Consider the following 23,516-nt stretch of genomic DNA (forward strand, 5'->3'; position numbering starts at 1 on the left):
TTCTTACTGTGAAGAAGGGGAGCATCACCATAAAGTCTCCAGTTTGCCCCATCTTGTGCACTGTGAAACAGCTGTGTCAGATTTCTGGCCTCTCAACATGTGGCTCCCTCAAGCTTCTGTGCAGGAGCTGAGCACAGAGGAGCACAGTGTGAAATGCCAAAGGTGTGAGAGCTTCAGCTGTGCTTGAGGCAGATCATGAGCCATCAATGCCCCTTGCTGGCATAAATGGGGATCTGATGCCTCTGTGATAAATAACAGCACTGCAAAAGAGAGGGAGGCAGGTTTTCCATGTAAATCAAACCATTAAGGTAATGAACACCAAACCACACTAAGATGTGGCTTCCCACAGTTAATGGTGCTGGATTTTCCATCAACACCTCTGGAACTGGAGTCACTTCAGGCCTCTGACTATGTAGGGTGTTTTTTTTTGTTTTCTTTTTCTTTTATCCAGTGTAAAAGTATATGCAAGATACAAAAGATTTAGCCATATATGGAATTTCTCTGGCAGAGAGGTACAGTTACTGCTGGAAGAGATTTTGTCTTTTAGCAGCTGAAACTCTCAATTATGTGTATTAACTCTCTTTCTCTTCAAACTTTGATATTTGTCACTCCAATTCAAAAACGTTGGAGAAAAACTAAATCAAACCCTGCTACACTAACTTTAGGAGCAAACTTTGAAGCTGAATTTACACAATTGCATCAAATACACAAATCCTTTTCCACTCACAGATTATTGGTCTAGAGAACTTCAGCAACTGATTGAGGGTTTTGTTTTTAATCTACTGTATATATTTATAAGTGTGTATGTGCAAAAAATATTTCATGCTATTTATCTCACCTTTTTTGCTGGATTTATATATTAAAAGATACAATAAACAACCTGTGTAAATTTTTAGGTCTCACACCTACCAATGATAGCTTGGGAAAATTAAAAAAGAAGAGACATATTGATGAAGGAAAATATATATGGTCAGGCTATTTTTTTAAATACCAGAGAGCAAATGACATCTAGAAATAGAAAATATTATTTTTATCACTGTATCATTAGAACTTCAAAAATAACTAAACAGATGAGATGGAACAATTGACTAACAATTGATGTTTCATGTGAAGAGCTGTATTCAGGGGGGCACATCCAAACCCATGTACTGAAGAGTCTGAACTCAGCTTCCTTAACTGAAAGGCTTAACACAAACAAGCCTATTGCCAAAACCACTTTATTAGTTAAAATAATTATTTCAGAGAATTTTATTTTAACTTTCCATTCTTTGAATCACTAATTTCCATTCCTTGCCAGTTTTATCCTTTTGTAATACAATCAACATCAGGACCTTTTTTTCTTCTGTTTCAAATTATGCCTACAAGCAAATAGGCTTGTTATCTGGAACTAACATACTTTTTTTTCTTTTTCTGAGTTTCTTGATCTCTGAACATCCATTTGCTATTCACATGTGTACTGGGAGAAATGTTGAAGGCCATGCTTTATTGTTCACTGGTGCAATGGCCTGATTCTTCTTCTCTAAGGATTTCTCCATATTAGGAAGGAACCTAATCTTAGGATAAAATTGGTCAGCTTCAGCCTCCAAGGGGAGAGATCTGAAGAGAAAATGTGGGCTTTGCTGTCCTCAGCTGCTGGGAAAGCTGAGCTCAGGTATCCCTCAGGAGGTTTTGTGGTCCTGGTGCAATTCTTCCCAATAAAAGCACTCCAAGGGCTTTGATGTTTTCACTGGTGCTGGAGCTGCAGCTCCCACAGTGAGCATCACCTGGGCATGGGAGGCACTGCAGGTCTCTGCAGGATTGCTCTGGCTGGGCTCAGGAGCTGAAAAACCTGCAGAGCTGCAGCCTTGGACCACCCATTCCAATGGGCTGGCCACCAGGGCACCGGGGAAATGGGAGACCAGCTCCAAGCAGGGCTGTTCTCTTCCTTATGATGCTCTAAAATCATGACAGCAAAGCTTAAATAGCAATTATTCCCTTCATGTTGCACAGAGAAAGGGGTGATAACACTGAATTCCTGGACAGAGGCTTAGTTCATGGAGTTCATGGAATGTTTGTCTGTGACTTTTCAGTGCTATGCAATGATTGCAGTTCCCAGTGAGTCCTGAAAACAAACTTCAACAGATGCAAATAAATGGTCAGATTAAGGCCATGTGGCCTATAATCATCATCACTTTCCTGCCCTGGCAAAAGGAGAGAGAAATAAAATAGTTATAGACATCATAGAAAGCACAGCAGAAAAAAAAATATTTCCTTTTATGTGATGTGATTACTAACAGAGAGATTGACCAGACTGAAAACAAAAGTCAGGGGGAACTTTCCTATCATCATTTTCAGAAGTTTAATTCTCAGGAATCAATTTATTTCATGCTCTTCCTGGTGTAATAGCTACCTACCTAACTGAAGTATCTACCTGTGACTCCAGAATATATCAGAGTAACTGATAGTATTCTGTAAAATCAAGATCACTTAGGGAATCCTCCAGTGCCTAGGATATGTTCTGTTATCTGTTATTATTTGTGATATTTTCAGAGTTGGTTTATGTTTGCTTACTGAAGTCGTGTGTAGGCACCTCAGAAAGCAGGTTGGCTTTGCCAGCTGCTTTAGCTTGCATGACTTTCCAAGTGCACAGGCATTCCATTTGAAATGTTGTTTTCCTAAGTTTGAAAGCAAACCTTTCCCATAAGTACCTGAGTTCAGATTACTTAAAAGTTCTGACCCCTGCTTTCTACATATCTAGGTCTTTATTTATGACTATGTTTAGTTAAAATCCAGTTTTAACTTTGTCAGCCATAAACTGTCTACTTTTATTGCATTTCAACTCAGTATAATTTATTTTTCATCTCGTATTTCAGACTGATAGCTACTTATTTGCATGTGTGCTCTATCCTACTTCAGCCCATAAAAGAGTCTCAGTGATGGCACTCACAGCCCATCTGTGCCATTCACAGCTGGACTGTGCCTGGGAGAGGAGGGATGCATCAGGAGAAAGCAAGCTGCACTCAAGAGCACCAAATAGATACACATATAGACACCAGGTTTTTAAAATGTGTCTTATTTTATTATCACTCTGACAGTCTGTTGTGTACAGACTTTGGGGATTTTTATAACATGTTATTAAATATTAAATAGACTCACAAAAATCTGTTGCTGGTTGTGAGCAGCAGTCCTTTGAATGGACCAGTAAGCTGATACCCACAGCAACAGATGTCAGGGGCACACATGGTCTCCTACTGCACCAGATTTTATTCACTCACAAACACTTGCAAGGGGGCATGGTGGTAAAACCTCCTTTCCCTGTGCCCTCCCCCTCCTCCTCTCATAAATCTGGTAGTTTTGTTTGTTACTTCTTACTGTAAGTTCTGTCTCAAGGTACAAGAACAACTGGAATAGTCTGATGCATAAAGCAGAAAGATTCATTGAAAGAACAACAACAAAGTATTTTATTGCCCAGCATTTCCTGAAAGAACAAAAGGCAGCTGCGTGGTAATTTAAGTTAAAGCTATCTTTTGAGTTAAAATCCCCAAACATTCAAAAGTGAATACAGATTCAATTGTTCTTTTAAACAATAAGTATGGAGAATTTTTTAATTGTTTAGACTCCAAGAAAGTTACAACTAAATCACATTTTTTGTACATGAAAACATCTATAATGCAAAAGTTGACCAACCACCAGTGATCAACTTCTTTCCTAATTTCTTTATCACATTCCTACAGTATTACATACAGGTGTCTAGGAATATAAACCACTCTTTTGCATGGCTATATTACAGCCATCAGTCCTTATTTAAAAAATAGAGTTGCTTCCATATGGTGTTCTGTAACACCTCAGGATGCCTCTGCCTGAGCTATATCTAAGTCTTTATAGATTATGTGTCATCTATATTGGAAACAGAATTAATAATGTGATTGGGATGCAAAACTGGATGTGCACAGGAACAACTGACATTGCAGTCATGGTGTGGTGCTGACAGGGAAAAAGCAGCAGCTACGACTTTCTTTTACTCATACAAAAGGAATATAAACTGAAATTCAACAGAAGGTGGCAGTTTGGTTCCTCTTGTGCACTAATTGGCACTTTCTTCTAAACCACATCTAAAGAAAAACTTTGGCTCATAATGGATATGCCAAATTATTAAATTTGACAGTAGGCTTACAATATGTGTAACAGCTAACTCCCTCCAGGCATGTGTGAAAGGCCACCACAGTCCAGTGCCAACCTTGACTTTGCCATGCCAGCACTAGGGAACAAAGGAGGTGGCTCTGTTCCCATGTGAGGACATTGTGCCCATGGGCTCTGGGGCTGAAGGCTCTCCCTGCTGAGCACAGGAGAGGGACTGTGCTGTCCAGTGTGTGCATGGTGCGGGCAGCACACCCTGCCCTGGTGTGGAGCTGGGTGAATAGTGACCATGATGCTGAATGAAGAGCGCTGACCTTCCTCCTTACACTTTCTGTGCTACTTGCTGCTGCCTGACTTCCCACTTTGAAAGGCTCTGCTTCCTTTCACAAGTGGGTGAAAAACATGAAGTTAACAATACCAAGACAATGAAAGATTATTAGGCAGAAATACTTCAATTCATTCATGTTTCAAGTGAAAGAAAGGAGAAGGAAGTTTGCTAAAACTCACTTGGGGAGATGAGCTGAAGCTTGTTAGCTGAACTCCAGGCAGACAAAGCAGCACAGCTTGCTCACTGAGGGGCAGTGTCAGAGAAGCTATTGTTGACTTGTTGCAGCTTGCAAGGACCATGCAGGATTCCAATTGGCTGTAATTGGATTTGCCAGGGGGGCTGCAAGAATAGACATAAGCCTGGTGTCTGTGCATGAACATGAAGGAAAGTATCAGGCCACAGCTCTGGCCATTTGCTAAATTTCCTCTGTTGTCCAGCCACGATGAGTAAACACAGAGGTCATGACCAAGGATGATTCGCTTCAGTTTTGTGAAGAATTGCTGAAAATTTTACAAATTACCTTTCTTTAATATCCACTACATGCAGATGACAGCTTCATGTACTGATCCCTAGATAGTCTTCCTGATTTGCAGTTTCTGGAGCCCATAACTAATTCTTCTTAGAAAGAAATCTGTCACAGAGAAAGGACCAGAGGCAAGACTTATGTAACAAGTCTTGGCCTTCACTTGCAAAATACAAAATGCATCTGAATTAACAAACTAGTATATTTAAAACCTAATGAAAACCCTTATTCAGTTTGAAAAAATACCAATTATATTGAGTTAATCCATTTCCTTCCAACAAAAGATGTTTGAAAGAAGTTTTATGATTGTTAGAGAAAATTTCTTTTGGAGACACCTGCAACTCATACTTTGCAGCCTCTTTAGATGAACATTTCTCATTCACAACATGCAGACATGTTTTATTTAGATAGTTTTATTTTAGATAGTACTTTTTTTTCCTTTTTAAAAAAACCATTTCTCTTCATTTGAAGAATGCTCATATTGCTTTGTTCTTAACCATAGAACATTTCTCAGACCATCACAGACTATTTCTTGTCAAGTTTACCTGGTGATTTGATTTGTTTGAATATTTGCTTGGTCAAAAGAAGGGCACAGTGAGCTCCCATCTACTCTAGCTGTCAAACCAGCTTGTGGAGCCATGTGCTGTGCACACCTTACCAGATGACTGGGACAGCTTTTTGCCTTTATGACTGCTGAATTGAATTATCACTGGACTTTTTCCACAGACAGCTAATACAAAACAGGAGGAATTTCCTTCTTCCTCCAAGACAGAAATGATTTTCCATGTCTGTTGATAGTAGCTGCTTGCATTACATGCTATCCAATGGCATTAAAGTTCATTTGAGAAGGAAGATAACGTTTACTCCCAACCCGAACAATTCTTTTCTGTTTTGGAATACTGTGCAAACACCCTCCTATATAAAAGCATTCCCATAAACAACTTTGTTCCAAATAACATGCACTATTGATTACTATTGTCAAAATATGTTATTTTATTACTTGGTTTAGTGCTTTGAAAACTTGGTGCATGACACCAAGTGAAAGACTAACTTTAACCTTGACTGTAGAATTTAGACTTGGAAACCCTTATTAGACTATCTCATCCCACTGACAGGATGAAGTTTTCCTATAACTTCTTCATTTATTGTTTCAGTGAATATTCACTCTCCCCAGAATATAGATTTGGTCTGACAGGAGCTCATAAGAAGCTCATACTGCCCAGTTACATTACAGGAAATTCTAAAATTCCCTTTTACAACAGTACAGCTCCACGGAACAGAAAAGCAATCAACACCATCATTTGTCACCTTCCCTAGGTTTTCCTGTGGAGTCATGAGGGTTTGCATACCAGCTTTACAGTGATGCTGCTAGTGAAGGTTGCTTGTGAGATGCACTAGTTTGAGGAATCTACCAGCTAAGTCTTGGTCTGCAGTTGCAAATACTGGAGTGGTTTGTAAATTGAGTAATCAGCTGGACCCTGGAAAACTCTTTGCTGCCCAGGACAGATCCATAACATGGGAATCTATGTGTAACAGTTGGCTTTTCCTTCTGAGTTCATATCTGTTCAGGAGTTTGACTTTCACTCCTTCTGGACAGTGTGCACAAACATGGTCTGCAACCCAACTTTCAGTGCATCGGTAACACATTTTGGGATTAGGGAGAGCTAATTGGGTCCTTTGCTAATAAATGGGAATGCAACCAAGCCAAGTAAAGGCTCTCTTTCCTTGAGCCAACCTATTCCTTTGACTGGACAAAGTAACAAGGGAATTTTATGGCATTTTTGTTTATATTGCAGGTGCAGGCTCTAACTCTGGCATTTCAGCCATTTTCCCAAGCACCTCTGGCACAAGCACTTTCTCACCTTACCAGCATGCTCACAAAGGTAAGAATGCACTTTTTGTGAGGGTTAATTTAGCAGCTTTTTGTTTTCAAAAGGGCATCAACAAAGTGCAACCAAACTGAAAATATCTGTTGCTATTTTCATTGTCATTATTTCCAGATTGCTAGAACTGCTATTAGAAATAATTCAGAATTCATTTTTTTTCTCAGTTAATCAACACTGCTGTTTGTCAGCTGAACATAAAAAGGATTTGAGCTGTACCCAGTGATGCCAGCAATAAATTTAGCTCATTATTTGTAGCTTTACAGAAATAGCACTCTGCCTCAGCAAAGCTTAGCTTAGAATGGTGAAAATAACTTCATGCACAAATATGGTCAGTCTCTTATTGTAGTAACATAAACAGTTCTCCAGCATGATCATTTGGCTTTTAAAATTTTTGAACCTGAGAAGACAAAATGGAAAAGATGCAGTTAATAAGGCACTGACAATGTTGTTCTTCTTGGTATTGTCTGAAAACATGACTGTTAGGATCACATTTTCAGAGAAATTAAAGCTTTTATGCCTTTTAGCATATCTATAATTTTCTGCATCCTTTCACACCTTTTCAATTCTAGCCTTTAGCATCCAAGTTTTCTTTCTGAATATCTTTTCACCTAGCTTATTTTAAATTCACCTTTTGGCTATGCTGGTTTTTAAGTTTCTGTTAGAAAAACATCAATTTTTCTACATGTGCATTGTGTCCTCCTTTTAACTTAGAGCTTTTGAGGCAGCCACAGTTATCAACAGTCATTTTAGCTCTTTCTCTCCTTGTATATTTACTGGCTTTTGTCTTGTCAACGCTGATTCCAAGAATGCAGTGCTACAAAAGCTTCTGCTCTCGCTTATGTACAGCTTCACATATTAAAATACTATTTCCTACATCTTTGTATCTGATAAATCATACCATCAAATATTCTTAATGAATACTACTAACTGGTTTATGCATAAATATCAAAATTTTGAGAAATTTTAACTTGCCTTTGAGACACAACACTAAGTTTTTCAATGCTTAACAAGCAACCAAGACTCAGATCAACTAAAGGATTATGCAAACTGTGTGTAGAGCAGACTGCAAACTGTTAACTAGTCTGATCCTAAGAGTTGCCTCTTCATTTATTTTTTTCATTCCAGCAGATCTTTCAGGACAAGGACATCTGGCTACAGCTCTTATAATTGCTATGTCTACTATCTTCATAATGGCTATTGCCATTGTCCTCATCATCATGTTTTACATTGTAAAAACAAAGCCATCTGCTCAAGGTAATTGTTCTGTTCAGCAGGTAAAATTTTAGTTGCAAATGCTATTTTAGAATTTAGAAAATTCTATTCTATTAGAATATTCTAAATTCTATTCTAGATTTATTCTGAGAATAATTAATGTTATATTTGTATATTCTAGCGTGTTGCAAGAGCCACTCAGTAAAAAACGTCGAAGCTCAGGCTAACACTCAAGAAGAGAAGAAAGAAGTGCAAGGTACAAGTTGTTTTTGTTTTGCTTTTTCTATCCAAGACAACACTGGGCTTAAATATTCTTAATATTTTTCTCTTAATTACAGTTTCTCCTTTGGAGTATATAAAACCCTCAGTTTACTGAAGAATTGCCTATACTAGTTTTTTGTGCTTCCAGAATGTCACTTAATCCTCTGATAGCAATTAAATATAGCAGAGAAATTTATTTTGTCAGTAGGGTTGCCAGCAGAACTAACTCCTGACACAAAGCAGTGGTTTGGAAACTTATTGCCAATTTAAACTTCTCTAATTGTTGTTCTACAGATAATGTTGTGATATTCTCTGAGAAAGAAGAGTTTGAAAAACTTACAGCAACTCCAGCTAAGGCTGTCAAAAGGTGGGTAAAAGATAAATATACTGCCAGTTTCACTGAAATGGGGGAGGCATATAGTCATCATTCATCCTGCTACAGTGGAACACATAAACAAATTTGATGGGTATGTTGGCAAGTTGCTGTAGCAGGGCAAAGATCAGATGCCTTAGTGGGCTTTTCCCCCTCTGTTTTCTAAGAGATGATAACAGACATTGTGAAGAGACACCTGTGTCCTCCCCATTCCCTCTGTGACCAATTCATCTGCTCTTTGGCCTCCATCTCCTCTTTTGAGAGGGTAATTTCTGGGACCTGAGTGCAGCTCTCACTCACATGGCCTTACTGAGGTTCCCCTTCCCTTCTAGGCAGGAAGAGTAAAAATACCTGCTGCAGGCCTTAAGGAAACCTTGTCCCTAGCATCATTTGCTTGGCATGCTGTGGCAGTTTTCATCATCTTGTCTCTGCCCAGCAGCCAAACCTGCCTGGTAACATTATTAAGGCAGGCTAAACACTGTCCTCATTGGAAAATCCCTCTGTGAAAGGATTCTTGGAAGCTGCTGTGACTGTGTGGCTTGGTGGGCATTGCATGTACACACTAGGCTGGTGAAGGCCATTACAGTCACAGGATTTCAGAGGAAAGTCATTTTAAACATGGAAAACACTTTTATTTTCATTACTCTCAAGAAGCAAAAAGAGGATGACTGGAGTCAACCCATGAGAGGCTTCACTAAGATAACTGTATCCTTCATTTTCCAGTGAAAATGATGCATCTTCTGAGAATGAGCGACTCTTAAGCCGGAGTATGGATAGTGATGAAGAAGCTGCAGTTGACAAGCAAGGGACTCCAGAGAGATGCTTGTTATCTTTAGTCCATTTGGCCAGAGATAAATCTTCTACAAGCAATAAATCAACTGGGGTAAGTCTACCTTGAGATTTAAAAATTGAGAGCCTTTTTCTACTTTTTTTAAAGAAAAAAAAAAAAAGAACTATCAACCCCCCAAAATGCATAGTAGGGTAGGTCAGACTGATTTACAAGAGCTTCTCCAGACAAATTTGTTATAGAATCTCCTTTGCATAATGACATATATGCATATGTATAGTGTTTAGGGATAGAAATAAATTTTTCTACAAGACTAATTAATTTGCTTTTTTGAGTATTATATTTTATCGTTTCAAGAAAAAAAAGACCCATAACAGCAATTCCCTGTCATAGCTAATGCTAAGACAGTAAAATAATGAAGCAGGCTGGATTTGGCTGACAGCAGAACATCTGAGTACCTTGACCCAGCTGCATTGGTATTTCCACGGCACAGATTTCTCAGCGATATCCGGTGTTGTGCTTGGTTTCCATGTGGAATTTTGAAAAACAAACACATAGTTTGAAGGTGATTCCTGTGCTCTGAAGGACACTGTAATCCACTGTTTTGCTGTGGAAGGCATTTGCTTCTTCCTGCTGAGCATGTCCTGCTCAGGGCTTTTTATCTCACTCGGAGTATTTTAAGGCACAGTTAAGGCCACACCTCACCCACACAACCTTTCAGTTCGTGTTAACATCAAACTATCCTTAAAAAGAAGGTGTCTGCTCTGATCTTTTAGTATTTCTAGTTTATTTAAAAATGGCAATAGCTAGGTCCAATCACATCATTAATATCAAATATCAAATATGGTTTAAGAAAAAATAGGTTTGAAAATGCATCTTTTAATGTTTGCATGTTTTAAATTGTTGGGAGAATTCGCTCAAAATTTCTAAAACGCACCACTTTTCAGCTGAGATCAGACAAACAAAATCTCAACACAAGTTAAACGGTTTTGTAGTTGTAGATATTTATGACCATCTGAAAATAACTTACTATTTCAATGCTAACACTTTAAAGTTCGGGTTTTTGAGGTCTCTCTAAATATCCAACTTTATGATACTTCTGTAAGCACTGGCTTGAAATAGGATAATACACCTTGGGTAGTCATGAAATCAGAATATTCCATAAGCAGGTTACCTTCAAAAGACCCTACATCATAGATACCTTCTCCACAGTAACTTAGACAGATAGCTCATAAGTGCACCTAAAGCATGGACTGCTTCTTCCAGACTTGTTCTAACACATCCTCATGGACTAGAGACTGCTGACAAGGCTGAAGACAAACTTTTCAATGAAAGAGCAGATTGCATCAAGATTCTCCACTCCATACCTAAGATGTCACAATTAAGCCAGTTGCCAGAAGTTAGAAAAGCAGTAATTTTCTTCAGATTGGGAATTAAGTAGCGTTACTAGCACAGGAAAGAGTACTCAGAGCACTTAGATAGGGATAAAGAAAATTAGAGGCTTGCTATTAGCCAAGTCTTTTTCCTAGTTATACAAAAACCCATTTGCAATGTGTGGCCACACAGAGGATCATCAGGCTAAACATTTCCTGTTTGCTTTCAGCTTAAGGTTTAAAACCCCCCAGTCTTCTGGCTCTGGTAAAAAGAGTGTCTTGCATAATTCTTCAAGGAATTACTCAACCCGCTTCTTTACCTTAAAAGTGGAGGGAGAATGAAAATAAGCACCCAATAGTTTTCTTAGGAGGAGTTTTAATAAACCCCATTAAATTTCCCAGTTTCAAGGTTCTGAAGCAGGTGATCCAAGCCTACAGTGGCAACACAACTGACTGAGCACAGGGAAATTGCAGGAGGAAGAAGGGAAGGACACTCAGTGCCCGCACTGCCTTGCCCCGTGGCACGATGCGCTCGCACCGCGCCCGCCAGGCGCGCTCCAGCTGGAGCGGCCGCTCTGCGCTCTCCGGCTGCAGTTCCATTAATCCACGTCACTGAGGCACCTTGCCCTCCACTGCCCAAATAAAGTGAGGGAAATCTTGCCACAAAATGAAGTACCGAAAGCAGAGCTCTTATTCAAGTCTCGTTCGCAGTGAAATGTGACAAATTTGTGAGAATAATGCTAGAGTCCTGTCAAAAAGACAGCTTTTCAGCTTTTCTAATGAGAGCTGGCTCTGGGAAAAAAATTTCAGTCCCTGAGAGCTCATGACATTTTGACATTTGTTTTCACTCCACATCGAATCCAAAACCAAAACTTGAGAATATTTTGCTAAATGAAACTATATAAAAGTGTCCATTTTTAGCTTGAAAAATGTCAGGTTTTCAGTCTTGTTTCTTTCTTGTCAAAAATGACTAGGCCCCCCTGGACCTCACATTTTTCCTCTCTAAAACTTCACTTTTTTTTTCCTAATCTATCTGTAAAATATTTCAGTTAATTAGTAATGCACTAAGCAGGTCTACATCCAGAGACAGAAAGGAAGAGCCCCTCCTCTGTAGTCCTCTTAGATTATTGGAAGAAGGCAATTTCAGTCTGAATTTAATTACAGTCCTGACCTGGTTTACCTAGACATCCCTACATTCTTCATTGCATATATGGTACAAGATTTATCCTCATTCTCAGGAGCTGGAGCAGAAAAGTACTGGCTCTCAAAAAACATCTGGAAGTCAAGATGAAAGATCTCTAGCAGTGGCAAGTGAAATCAGAAATATGTTTATGCTTCATGGAATAATTGTTGTGTCATTTTCTTTGAGTCTTAGAAAGGGACCTTTGAGGACACTGTGTGATAACCCCATGAAATGGAGAGGTCCCACAGACTTTCCACTGCTGTCTGCTAATTGTTTAATCTTGTAACTGAAAAATTAATGAAATAAATCTCTTCTCATTTAGATTCAAAGTCGAAGGAAAAAGATACTTGACGTGTATGCTAACGTATGTGACGTTGCAGAAGGTGAGTGAACAATTTGCGCCTGTGTTAAAATATGCAATCAGATCACGAACATTTGCTATAAAGTAAGAAAGGCCTCTGGCTATCTATGGAAAATAGTCCCAAACCAGGGAAAGCACTCTGTAGGCAGATTTGTATTCACTTGCTAGGAACCCTGTGGTCAGCCCTGACCCCAGAGCTGTCCAGGCTGGCCTTGGGCTGGAGCAGGCCACGGCTTCTCTCCAGGCATGTGCATGGCCTTCCTTCCTATGGAGAGCAGGAAGAGTTGGGGTGGGCTGTGCTGGGACACACAAGCAGACCAAGATGCAGGAAAGCACTTTTGCATTCCCCATCTAGAGGAAACCTGAGGTCTTATTTCTTTAGATAACAGATTTTAAAAAGTTACAAATATGAAAGTGTGATTTGGGGAGGGTCAGGATTGAGGGTAAGACACAAATCTCAGCCTACTCTGCTTCTCTAAATTCTGTCCCACATCTCACAACAAAATGTAGAGTTTCCAGGCTGTAAGTGTTTTGACCCTGTTTAGCACTTGACTACCTGAACTGTTTTAGCAGGATATATAAATTAAGTTCCCTGCAGAACAGGAGCTGTGACTGCATTTACTTTCCACACACACACACACTTTGTGTGCACATTTATGAGTATGATGTAATTCAGGGAGCTCTGTCTCCCATCAGATTATTTCTGATGGGTAAGAAGCAGGAAAACTACAGAAGCAAAAGTCTGGTTTGGGAAAAATGCTGTAGCTGATTCTCTCCTCTGTTTTCTGAACATGAATACATAGAAAATATGTCCAGGAGAAAATAGCCTTTTCCCCACAGGATGAATGTTAAATCCTCCCTAGAGATTCACAATAGTAATGACAGTTAAGCACTTGCAGGGATGTTTATGCTTGCATCTGGCATCATTGCTTCACCTCACTTCTCACTTTCCTACAAGGACCACTTTCAATTACAGATATGTTTCAGCACCTGCTGGTGACAGTCTCAGGGAAGGGTCAAAGCTGTCTCTGGAGCTCAAACACTGAGCCTGACGTATAAGAGTTTATTAATGGGGCTGCTCACTAGGGACATAGTTGTAATATACTTTTTCTAACAGCTAGTAAATTGTTGAAGGAAAGGGCAGAGCCATGGGAATTCATACAGCCTATCTATTACTTCTTTTCCAGGCAACTTTTTACCCTAATTATGATATCCTACTGTCATTATGAAGAATTAATTTGGCAATATGCAGTAGTAACTTTGGACCTAGACATAATCATGTACTATCACTTAAAGATTTTAGCTGTATTCAATGATAACAGTGTAATCTGTTGTACTTTAATAAATGTCAAGACCTGTACCCAGAGCCACCTGACAATCCCCCCCTCCCTTTGCAGGTCTGAGCCCTACAGAGCTGCCGTTTGACTGCCTGGAGAAGACCAGCCGAATGCTGAGCTCCACCTACAACACGGAGAAGGCCATAGTGAAGACGTGGCGTCACCTGGCCGAGAGCTTTGGGCTGAAGCGGGACGAGATTGGCGGCATGACGGACGGCATGCAGCTCTTCGACCGCATCAGCACGGCGGGCTACAGCATCCCAGAACTGCTCACCAAACTGGTGCAAATCGAGCGACTGGATGCTGTGGAATCCTTGTGTGCAGACATTCTGGAGTGGGCACAAGCAATGCCGGCTCCTGAACCCGCAGGGACATCCTGACACGCCTGCCTGGGGCCTGCACCTCCACATCAGAAGTGGGATTCCAGTAAGCACTGCATCAAAGACTTTGGACTAAAGACCATTGATGCTTCTCCTGCAGAATTGCTCACCATAGCCAATGGGAAGCTCTTCTCTTTGACTTCTAAAAGTGAAGTAACACATCTACCAAATCGAGAGCAGAAATTTCCCAAGAAGCTTGGCATGAAACATGTCATTAAACAAAATGATCATGTTAAAAAGTTACTGATAATAAGCAGAGACACAAACATGCATTTTTCAGTCTGTGTATGTTTAGGAGGGCAAATAACCCTTCAGGAAAGGCATTGAATAGTTCTCTGAAAAGAGAACTATTAGGGCTCTTAGGGCTTCATTCAATGGTTCAATGGTTTAACAGTTACAGTCAGAAGCAGTACCACAGCTACAGTATCAATTAATACACATCAGGCACATACATTTCTATCCGCTCCAATCATTTTCATTTTCTACATTTATTATGGGTTTGTTGAATCTATAATTATGTGCATTATGTGCATAGGTGTATATGCCAGTCCTCAGATTGACTAACTATGCTACATGGAAAAAGAGTCGCCATAACTTACAGATTGAAGTGCTTCAAAACAATCTACATAATGCACATAAATGCACTCTTGGTCCATTCTGACATTTCAGAAATTATAAATTCAAACTGCTGACTTGCTGAGGACAAGCTGGTTAGCAAGTGGGCAGTAAAAGTGGGCTTGCTTGCAAGTGGAGAGCAAAATCTTCTTTTCTTTACTGTTAAGAAAAAAGGAAAATCAAAACCAGATTGTCCACTACCATTAAAAATATACTTTTCCAATAATGACATCTATATGCCAAATTATATTTAAGCCAGAGGAATTCCAGACAACAGTGGTGCACATGTGACACCAAGAGCAAAGTGTTTTTAATGCTACACTCTTGTAAGCCTAGACCATGAGCACAGAATCCACCAGTGACGTTAAACTCATCTGGAAGGTAATGCATTACTGTGAGTTTGTGAAGTACAAAAATTGACCTAATTTGGTTTTCTTTTAACTAATGTCTGATTTTCACAGTTAAAATTTATCTAAAATTCATTCAGACCACAGGTCAGTGTCTCTTACCAAACCTATTTGCCTAATTTATAGCCAAAATAGTGATGATGGATCTCACCAACTGCAACCACTAAATTAAGAGATGTGTCAATTACAAAAATTACTTCTTACATTCCAAAATGCATGACTGAACAAAATGCTATTAAAAATATTTACTATTACCCAGACTTTAACAACCAGTATTCCATCACTTAGTAACTAGATCTTATTTATGATAGTATCATAATTGTGCAAAACATTTATCATCACCCTTTAACATCTATATTTAGTATTGTTTCAGCACTTGATTTGTATATCAGGGAAGTAAATACTGCAACATAAAACCTATCCCTCTCGTTATTCTTTTTCCACTCTTTCTTTGATATCATAACATACTCTTCATTAATCTGCATATGCCAAACTTGATAAGATTTTAACTCTTCTTTCAATGATGCAGCAAGCTGCATTTATTTGAAATTTATCTAGCTGATTGATGTTGAATTTAGGTGTGGAATTCTTGTCTTGAAATCAATGACAAATTCATGCCGATTTCAACAGGCTTCAATAAGATTTCTAGAGATGTTTACAGCTCAGCAATCTTCAACATGATTCTCAAGACTGTGAATTTGCAGGTTTTACTATTGCTACTAGAATAAAAAAGAAACAAAAGTGAAAGAAAGAACGGAAGGAAGGAAGGGAGGGAAAAAAACTAAGCATCAAAATTAGATTTTTCTTGTGCCAGTGTGTAACTACAGTGTTATTCAGTGGACTGCCTCCTATGTTTTATACACCATTTACAACAACACATCACATATTTGTTAAAAGGAAGACAAAGAAGATAGAGGAATCTTCTTCTTACTATGTTTATTGGGCCATGAAAAGTTAGGGTTTTGAAACTGATAGTGCCAATGCAAACACAGACTATTTAACATTATTTTATTTAGTATACAGTATTTTTATTGTTATACAAGAGATGTACAGGATTGAAAAAGGAATCCTGTAGGTCTTGCCAAAGCTTACTTTCTAATAACTTTGTTTAATGCTGTATATATAACTTATTATATTGTAAAATATGAACATAAAATATACTAATAAAAGAAAGAGGTCAAACACAGTTGTATTGCTATTTCTTTGATTAAATAGCACATTGCCTTATAAATCTGTAATTAAATAGGTTAGCCAAGGGCTGGCAGGCACATTCCTGTGGTATGGGAGTGTCCTGGTAACACACATGGAGCAATCTTTGCACTCCTGTAGGATACTGCTTCTCTGCATCACTTGGGAAGCAGAAACCATTTTGTCAAGAGAATTTGTATTCAGTATTTCACCTTGAAGGTAATGTGAAAATGCCAAGCCCCTTGCCATTCCTCAGAGAATCTGTAAGTTTTTATCTGTGTCCTGAGAACTCTGCAGACTCTGAGACTGGTGAGTAATGTCACAGTAACAGTACCCTCATTAGCATGTCTTCATTCTGCATTTCTAAATTAGCACTACTTCACAACATTACCAGAAATCTTAACTGGATGCTTTCATTTCATGACAGCATAATTGTGTTCATGCAGTCTTGGACTCCAGGTGGGACCACCAGAAGAACTGCAAGCTTCTGTAAATAAAAAACAAACAGAGCACCAAGTTGGATTTCCCCCAGACTGAACTACTTACCAGCTTGTACCAATTTCCTCACCTAATCCCAGCTTCCTAGTCTGACCAATGTTGTCTAAGGAAAAAACCAGTTTTTTCCTCAGAGAAACTGGGCTTTGCAGACTTCCTCTGATTTCAGGTTGCAATCAGGGACTGTCCTCCACATAGTGTTCAGTGTCTGATGGTCCCAGACTGATGACATAAATAAAAAGAAGAGGGGTAAGCTGGGCTGAAAAGGGTAGGTGCCAGCTTTGCAGTATAAAGCAACAACAGATGAATTATTTTGTATACTATAATTTGGGATAATTAATAATATTCACATTATTTATGAACAAAGAATAATATGCATAAATGCCCAGAAGTATGGGTTGGATTATAAGCTGAAAGGGCACACCAGTTCCATTTCTCCCTGTCAAATTCTAAGCTTCAGACAGTTCAGCAGCCCTTCTTTCCATTAGGGAAGGTGTAATTAAGAGAAAAATTCCTACTGTTGCAGGTGAAAATCATGACCCATAGGTACCTCAATGATTCCTGTATTCAGAGTCACTATTCTGCAAGCAAGCTCTATACTTGTCTTGATAATAAAAAGAAAAATTGAGCCTATGCCCTCATTATATATGGGAGAGGCTTCCTAGTGCACATTTCACTAAATATATTAATAAAAACAGGGCAAGAATGGACTGTCTCAGGCTATATCTAGTTCTAGATGCATAATACTGCATATATATTCTATCCCCACATCCAAATAAGTGCTTTTGATTATTTATTGTGATGTGATTTATAATGCATAGCACCTGTTTCCTCAGGCATTAATTTATCACCATCAACTACTCTTCAAGGACAGAAAAATGTTGATTCCTTTTTTGCCACTGTTCTGTGAATCTAGACTGTCTGAATACTTAGGGAAGAATGGTAAGAAGCCTTTGTATGCACTGCTGCAGAAGGCATCAGTGATTAGCTGTTACACAGGGCACACACAGGCATCTCATTTGTCCATCTGCTTTATTTTAAAAAAAGATTTTTTTAAATAATTAAGGCTGCTATAACAACAAGCTTGTATTAGGATTCAACTTAGTATAGCAAGACAATTCAGGAATTATTTTCCAACTTAATCTACCACATAGAAGTAAACAAAAAATCAGAAGGAGGTAGTGCTGAAGACTGATTAGTAGAAAGACAACTGAATCAGGAAGGAAACAGAGTTCAGCTTCTGAAATTCAGCCTTGGTGTGCAAGACTGCTGTGAAAAGAAACCCTCCTCACACTTCTTCACACTTCAGCAGGGAGGAGGACAAATCAAGCAGACATCCAACTGCTACTCTGTGGCTTCAAAGGATCATAAACTGAGAAAATATGTTTAATTACATTTCTTATATAAATAACTCTTGAATCCACACACTAGAATATTGCTTCTTCTGAAGCAAAAAACCAGTCTGGCAACATTAGTTATCTCCAACCTTCTTCAAAAGCCTGCTACTTTTCCAAAAAGCTGATGTGTGGGTGGGATATTATGCTCCTGTTTGAAACTCTACTGTATTATACTTTTTTTCTGCCTGAGGCTGGAAAGATTATTTTTACTTTTTTTTTTTCTTCATAATTAACTGTACTAAGGATGCCATTTTATGGACCTGAAGATGATCTTAAAGTAAACTTATTAGTAGGAATGTTTTTTGTGCTGACCTTTCAATTATTGTTAGGAGTATCCTGGCCACTGAATTTGCAGCCCTAGCTTGGGTACATCTACCAGAGCAATTACTTACCATTAAGCTGCAGTGATCAGAGAGACATGTTATATTAAGGGAAATATTCCTTGAGTCCAGTCTAAATATGCTTGAGTAATGGGCACAAAGAGAACTGGTTTCTGGGAAAAAAATATATATGGCTTCTCAGATCTCTTTTCCTCAGTTAATTGTCTGTGTGACTTTAGAGATCAGAGTATCTTGTTATGTCTTGTTACATTTCAACAGTTCAAAAAAAAAAGTACCTACAAGCAAGCAAACAGAAAGTGATTTTGTTCAAAGCTATCTCTTCTAGTAGTAATAAGATACACTTACTTTCAAACTTATGTAAAAAACATAAGTCTAATAAACAAGGATATTCCTAACCATGGTCAGAAGATGGCATTCAAGGGTTTCATCAGCCCAAAGACAAGATGGATAGCGGTGGTTTTGACACAACACACTACAAAAGTCAGTACAATACATAAAGGTGCCTTTGCCCATCTCAGTGCTCTTCAGGGATGTGTAATAGGCAGGATCTCAATGCTGCACAGCACTATTACTTTTACAATAATTTCTGTGAGTTTTAAAAATCTGTGAGCATTACATCATTCAGAGGAACACAAGGGGTCACTGCTCTGCCACTGTAGTCCCCTTAACCATTTGGAAAGTGGAAGATTACCAAACTGTTTCATAGATCAAAATTTCCAACTTTCTGTAATACATTTAAATACATTATCCTGAAGATAAATGCTTTTTATCAGATCATCAATCTACAAAGACATATAAGTTTTAGGTGAAAAATTCAGTATATAATTAAAGGATTCAGTGTAACAGCTCTGAATTATGAGTTCTACTTACAGCTCCTTTTCAATCTGGTCTGGTAAGTTAAATCATATATTTTAGACATTGATGCTGACCATGAATAGAAGTTCTTCAAAATATGTTGCCTTCGGCATACCTTCACCTTCCAGGTAAATTTATCTGCTACAAGAAATCTTTTCCTATTATATATATCAAATTCAGCTATATAACATTAGAAAGAGATCCAAGCCAGTCATGCTCAGGAGGATGGGAAAATAACTGTGAAATCCCACTTTCAGACTTTTTATCAGCTGGTGAAAGTCACAAATATGAAGAAACAGAGCACAGCTGTGCAGGTTGGGTAATGTTAGACTACTTTATTTAGCTATGCCAAGCTTCTGCAAATACAACTGTCCTTTGCCCAGGGAACAATCTTTCTCAGAGATTTGCTAAATCTAGGCTTTGTAGATGAGGTCTGAAAAATTTATCAAAAGGAAACCTTTTATAAACAGCAAGGGTGATTACAATTCTACAGTAGACAGGCCTGTAAGGGAAAAAAAAAGGGAAATTATTTTTCATTATATTTGGTAGTCTTTTCCGGTATGAAAATTGCCTCAACATGAAGAGATGCAATACTCTTGTTGACTATCTCAAGTTTTTTTTTAAAAAACCCAGCAAGACAAAATTGTGTCTTAATTCTTTATCTTTCCTTAAAGTAGTAGGTTGTGACTACAAGAAATTTTCTTGTTTCATGCCAGTGATGGTAGTTGATCACTTCTGGAGACCTACACACAAGCCAGACAAGGCAGACTGTAGCCAGTTTGAAGCTCTGTGTTCTGACTGATCAGGAAGTGTGAGGGTCCCTGCCTTTCTTTTAAGGTCAAGTGGTCATCATGTCTCTTCTTCCCCTCAAATTCTCTCCCAAAAAATGGTTGAAAAATTATATTCTTTGGATGAATATTAATTTACCTCTTGACAGAGGTGTTTGGCATATCTAAAATAGCATATTCCTCTGCAGGAAACCAGAAAACTGAGATCACATACACCATGTTTCCTTAGGGAACAGGGAGCTGCAGGAAATAGCTAGAGGTACAGTTAACTTGTTCAAATATGTCTTGTAGACAGTTTTCTGGAAGAAAGGTAAAGTAGAAGAAATTTAGATACTCATAGTATCTAAATACCACAAAAGCAGAAAAATACACAGGAAATTCTGGACTCCATCTGAGAGGAAAAGAAAATACAAAGAGGTGCCCAAAGTGTGGCCAACTTGACAGAAATCTATCATTTCCAAAAGCCAAAACAAGTCCACAAATGACAGCAGGGAATGCAAGTGGCTTCCTCTCTTCCCCTTTCCCACAGAGACTGCCAAGGTCACTCAGGGGAATGATAACAGGATGGGGATGTTTGAGCAAGGTCATGACAAGGGCTGGTGTGAACAACTGGGGATGTTCAGGGCAGGGATGCCTCTCACTAGACCAAGGGTCTCAATGCTCCATCTAACCTGGCCTTGAAAAATCTGCAGAAGATCAAAATGACAAGGCTAATGCTTAGGTTGTCAGTATACTGCATTAATATTTAACAGACTGGAAAACCCTTTTATTTTGCATTTTAACAGAAACCTAACATTTAGATCATAAAAACTTGAAATTAGCTGTGATTCAATTTTCTAGAGTGTAAACAATACTGTATATAAACCACAAGGGACCAATATTAAAAACTACACCATACTCAATGTTTCTCTTTTAAATGCATTACCTTTGCCATTATTAGATGGCCACCTTGTGTTAAATTGGGATCCCAAGGAAGATTAGTAGATTAAACTACAGCAACAAAGGCTGAAAACTAAGAGCACAATCAACATTCTTGTGGAGATAAGAAAGCAGCAACTTTCTACAGGTTTGTCATTGATTTTTATAGTACTTTTAAATGGTAGTGGATGGAGAAGCACATGAGGACGGGGAGTATTCTTCCTAAACAACAGGATTTTGTCTCCAGCCAAAGGTATATGCAAGCTTTTGCATGCTGGTGAAATTTGACAGTAACCCAAAACTACTGATGAAGAAATAGTTATTTCAAAATGTAATTGATTGTGAGGAAATTCTTTTATCTGTGATTAGTGTTATTTAAAAATTACCTAGAGTTGGTTTCCTGCCAAGAGAGTGTACAGTGCTTGCTCTCTCTTCTAGACATACTTGGTGCCAAATCTGGTGTAGACTCCTTTCATAGAAAAGCTTGTTAGAAATGTTAAGTCAAATTGCTGGAAAAATATTTGCAGTTAGAATTCAATTTCAAAGACTGGTTCATAGACTTCTGGTAAAAAAAACCAACAACAACAACAAAAACACCTACCTCGCCTCCCCCCAAAAGACAAAACCAAACCAAACCAAACCAAACAAAAAAACCTCAGCCAACCAACAAAAACTCACCAAACCAAAACCAACCAACCAAATAAGGCAAAAAATGAGAAATAAAAACTCTCTGAAGTTTTATACTGATGTCAGTGTTAGTCAACGACTGAAATACAGCAGATCTTTAAGCTTTAACTGCATTTTCAATTTTATAAATAGAGATTTTCAGTAATTATAGTACAAATCAGCAATGGAACACTAATTTCAATTTTTAGAAGTATCCTATTTCCAATTTGTAAGAACTTCTAAACACTGAACTGTGGCAGACAAAAATATATTCATACTCAGAAATGTGGGTACTGTGAAGATTGTATTGCAAATTAAAACAAAATACAGCAGAAGCAACAAAATAATTTTATGTTACAGATTACTCTTGCCAGACATTTTAAGAAATGCTTTTATTTACATTTGCAAAGATACTACCATCCAAAGTTGCACTATACTAAATGTTACTTAAATACAGGAAAAGATCAAACAAACTCTAAGAAAATTCTGAAATCAAACCAACAAAATTTCTTATTCAATACATCTAGTTATGTTAAATTAAAATCTGGTTTTAATCATTAAAACTGCAGGTTTATCAAAAGATAATCTGCTAAGATACCTGTCTGCTACTTATCAACCATAAAATAAATTAAAGAATTTATAAAACTCTCTGAAAAGTCAAAAGTTAGATTCATACCTGTAAGGAAAGACTGGTATTTCTGATCTGCTTACTCTAAGGATTCAATTGCTTATATTGCATGAGTCATTTACAACAGCAGCATTATTTCACTTTAGAAAATATTGAAGAAAGCCATCTAGCATATTACAAAGTTTTTAATTTTCCTTTTTATGAAAGAGTAAAATGTAAGTGAGAATCCACACAACACCCATCAGTAAAAAAACCCTCTAAATTTCAAGTAACATAGGCAGCTGGTATAAATTATACAGAACTATAATTGGATTGAAAGCTCGTGCTAGTGACTTGTGCTTAGACTGGAGTCAAGAGAGTGACTTGTCAAGAATTCCAAATTCAGCAGAATTGAATTGAGGTTTATACAGAGGAAGGTGTGACCTGGATCTACAGTTCTACGCAGTTCTTGGAACATTCGATGAAGACCAAACATTTCAAACAGTTTCTTATTGCTTCTGCAAAAGATTTGGAATAAAATAACTGTCAATTTAAAATTGAGAGGTTTCATATAAACACTGAAGATGCTACAGAAAATATATTTTTAATGAAGCAAAATGTGCATTATTTTGAGTATTTCATATAATTCTTCTCAATATGTTTCTAAGCATAAGGTTTTCGATGCATGGTGAGAAAAATTTGGCAAAAAATTAACAAAAATTATCAGTTTTCTTGAGTAATTTTTTCTTGGCAAAAAATTAACAAAAATTATCAGTTTTCTTACTTAAGTAAGTAATCATCAGTTTTCTCTATGTACACATAGTAAAATGAAAGCTCAAGGAAAGGGCTTTTCACTTATCTGAAATAAGATTTCAGAGACAAATAAAAAAATTAGGATTTATGAGCCAATTTTACTTTGACTAGTAAATGCCAGTTATACTTTTAGATTTTATAGGAAAATTTTTTTTCCTAGAGTTCAATTTTATTCCTTACAAGAAATGAAAACCTCAGTTTTGTCAACAGCTTTAAGTCCAATGTAAAAATTCCTCAGTTTAGATATCCCCTTACAATCATGAAACAACCCCACTGAGCAATGTGCCAGTGAAGCCCAGCAGCACA

The 23,516-nt window shown here is 37.9% G+C and overlaps 2 protein-coding genes across 2 annotated transcripts in view; one reads left to right on the forward strand and one right to left on the reverse strand.

Moving 5' to 3' along the window:
• Window positions 1-16,305, forward strand: part of EDAR (ectodysplasin A receptor) — a 71,854-nt gene extending 55,549 nt beyond the window's left edge. The window contains exons 6-12 of the mRNA XM_077174694.1: window positions 6,764-6,850; window positions 7,979-8,107; window positions 8,247-8,321; window positions 8,621-8,693; window positions 9,423-9,582; window positions 12,365-12,425; window positions 13,801-16,305. Of these exons, the coding sequence (XP_077030809.1) occupies window positions 6,764-6,850; window positions 7,979-8,107; window positions 8,247-8,321; window positions 8,621-8,693; window positions 9,423-9,582; window positions 12,365-12,425; window positions 13,801-14,120 (905 nt within the window). The 3' untranslated portion in view covers window positions 14,121-16,305. The remainder of the gene's footprint in view (window positions 1-6,763; window positions 6,851-7,978; window positions 8,108-8,246; window positions 8,322-8,620; window positions 8,694-9,422; window positions 9,583-12,364; window positions 12,426-13,800) is intronic.
• A 5,860-nt stretch (window positions 16,306-22,165) lies between these two features.
• Window positions 22,166-23,516, reverse strand: part of CCDC138 (coiled-coil domain containing 138) — a 31,503-nt gene continuing 30,152 nt past the window's right edge. The window contains exon 15 of the mRNA XM_054655169.2: window positions 22,166-22,915. Coding sequence (XP_054511144.2) covers window positions 22,744-22,915 — 172 coding nt within the window. The 3' untranslated portion in view covers window positions 22,166-22,743. The remainder of the gene's footprint in view (window positions 22,916-23,516) is intronic.

The sequence above is a fragment of the Agelaius phoeniceus genome, chromosome 2, assembly GCF_051311805.1.
Source record: "Agelaius phoeniceus isolate bAgePho1 chromosome 2, bAgePho1.hap1, whole genome shotgun sequence".
NCBI classification, from domain to species: Eukaryota; Metazoa; Chordata; class Aves; order Passeriformes; family Icteridae; genus Agelaius; species Agelaius phoeniceus.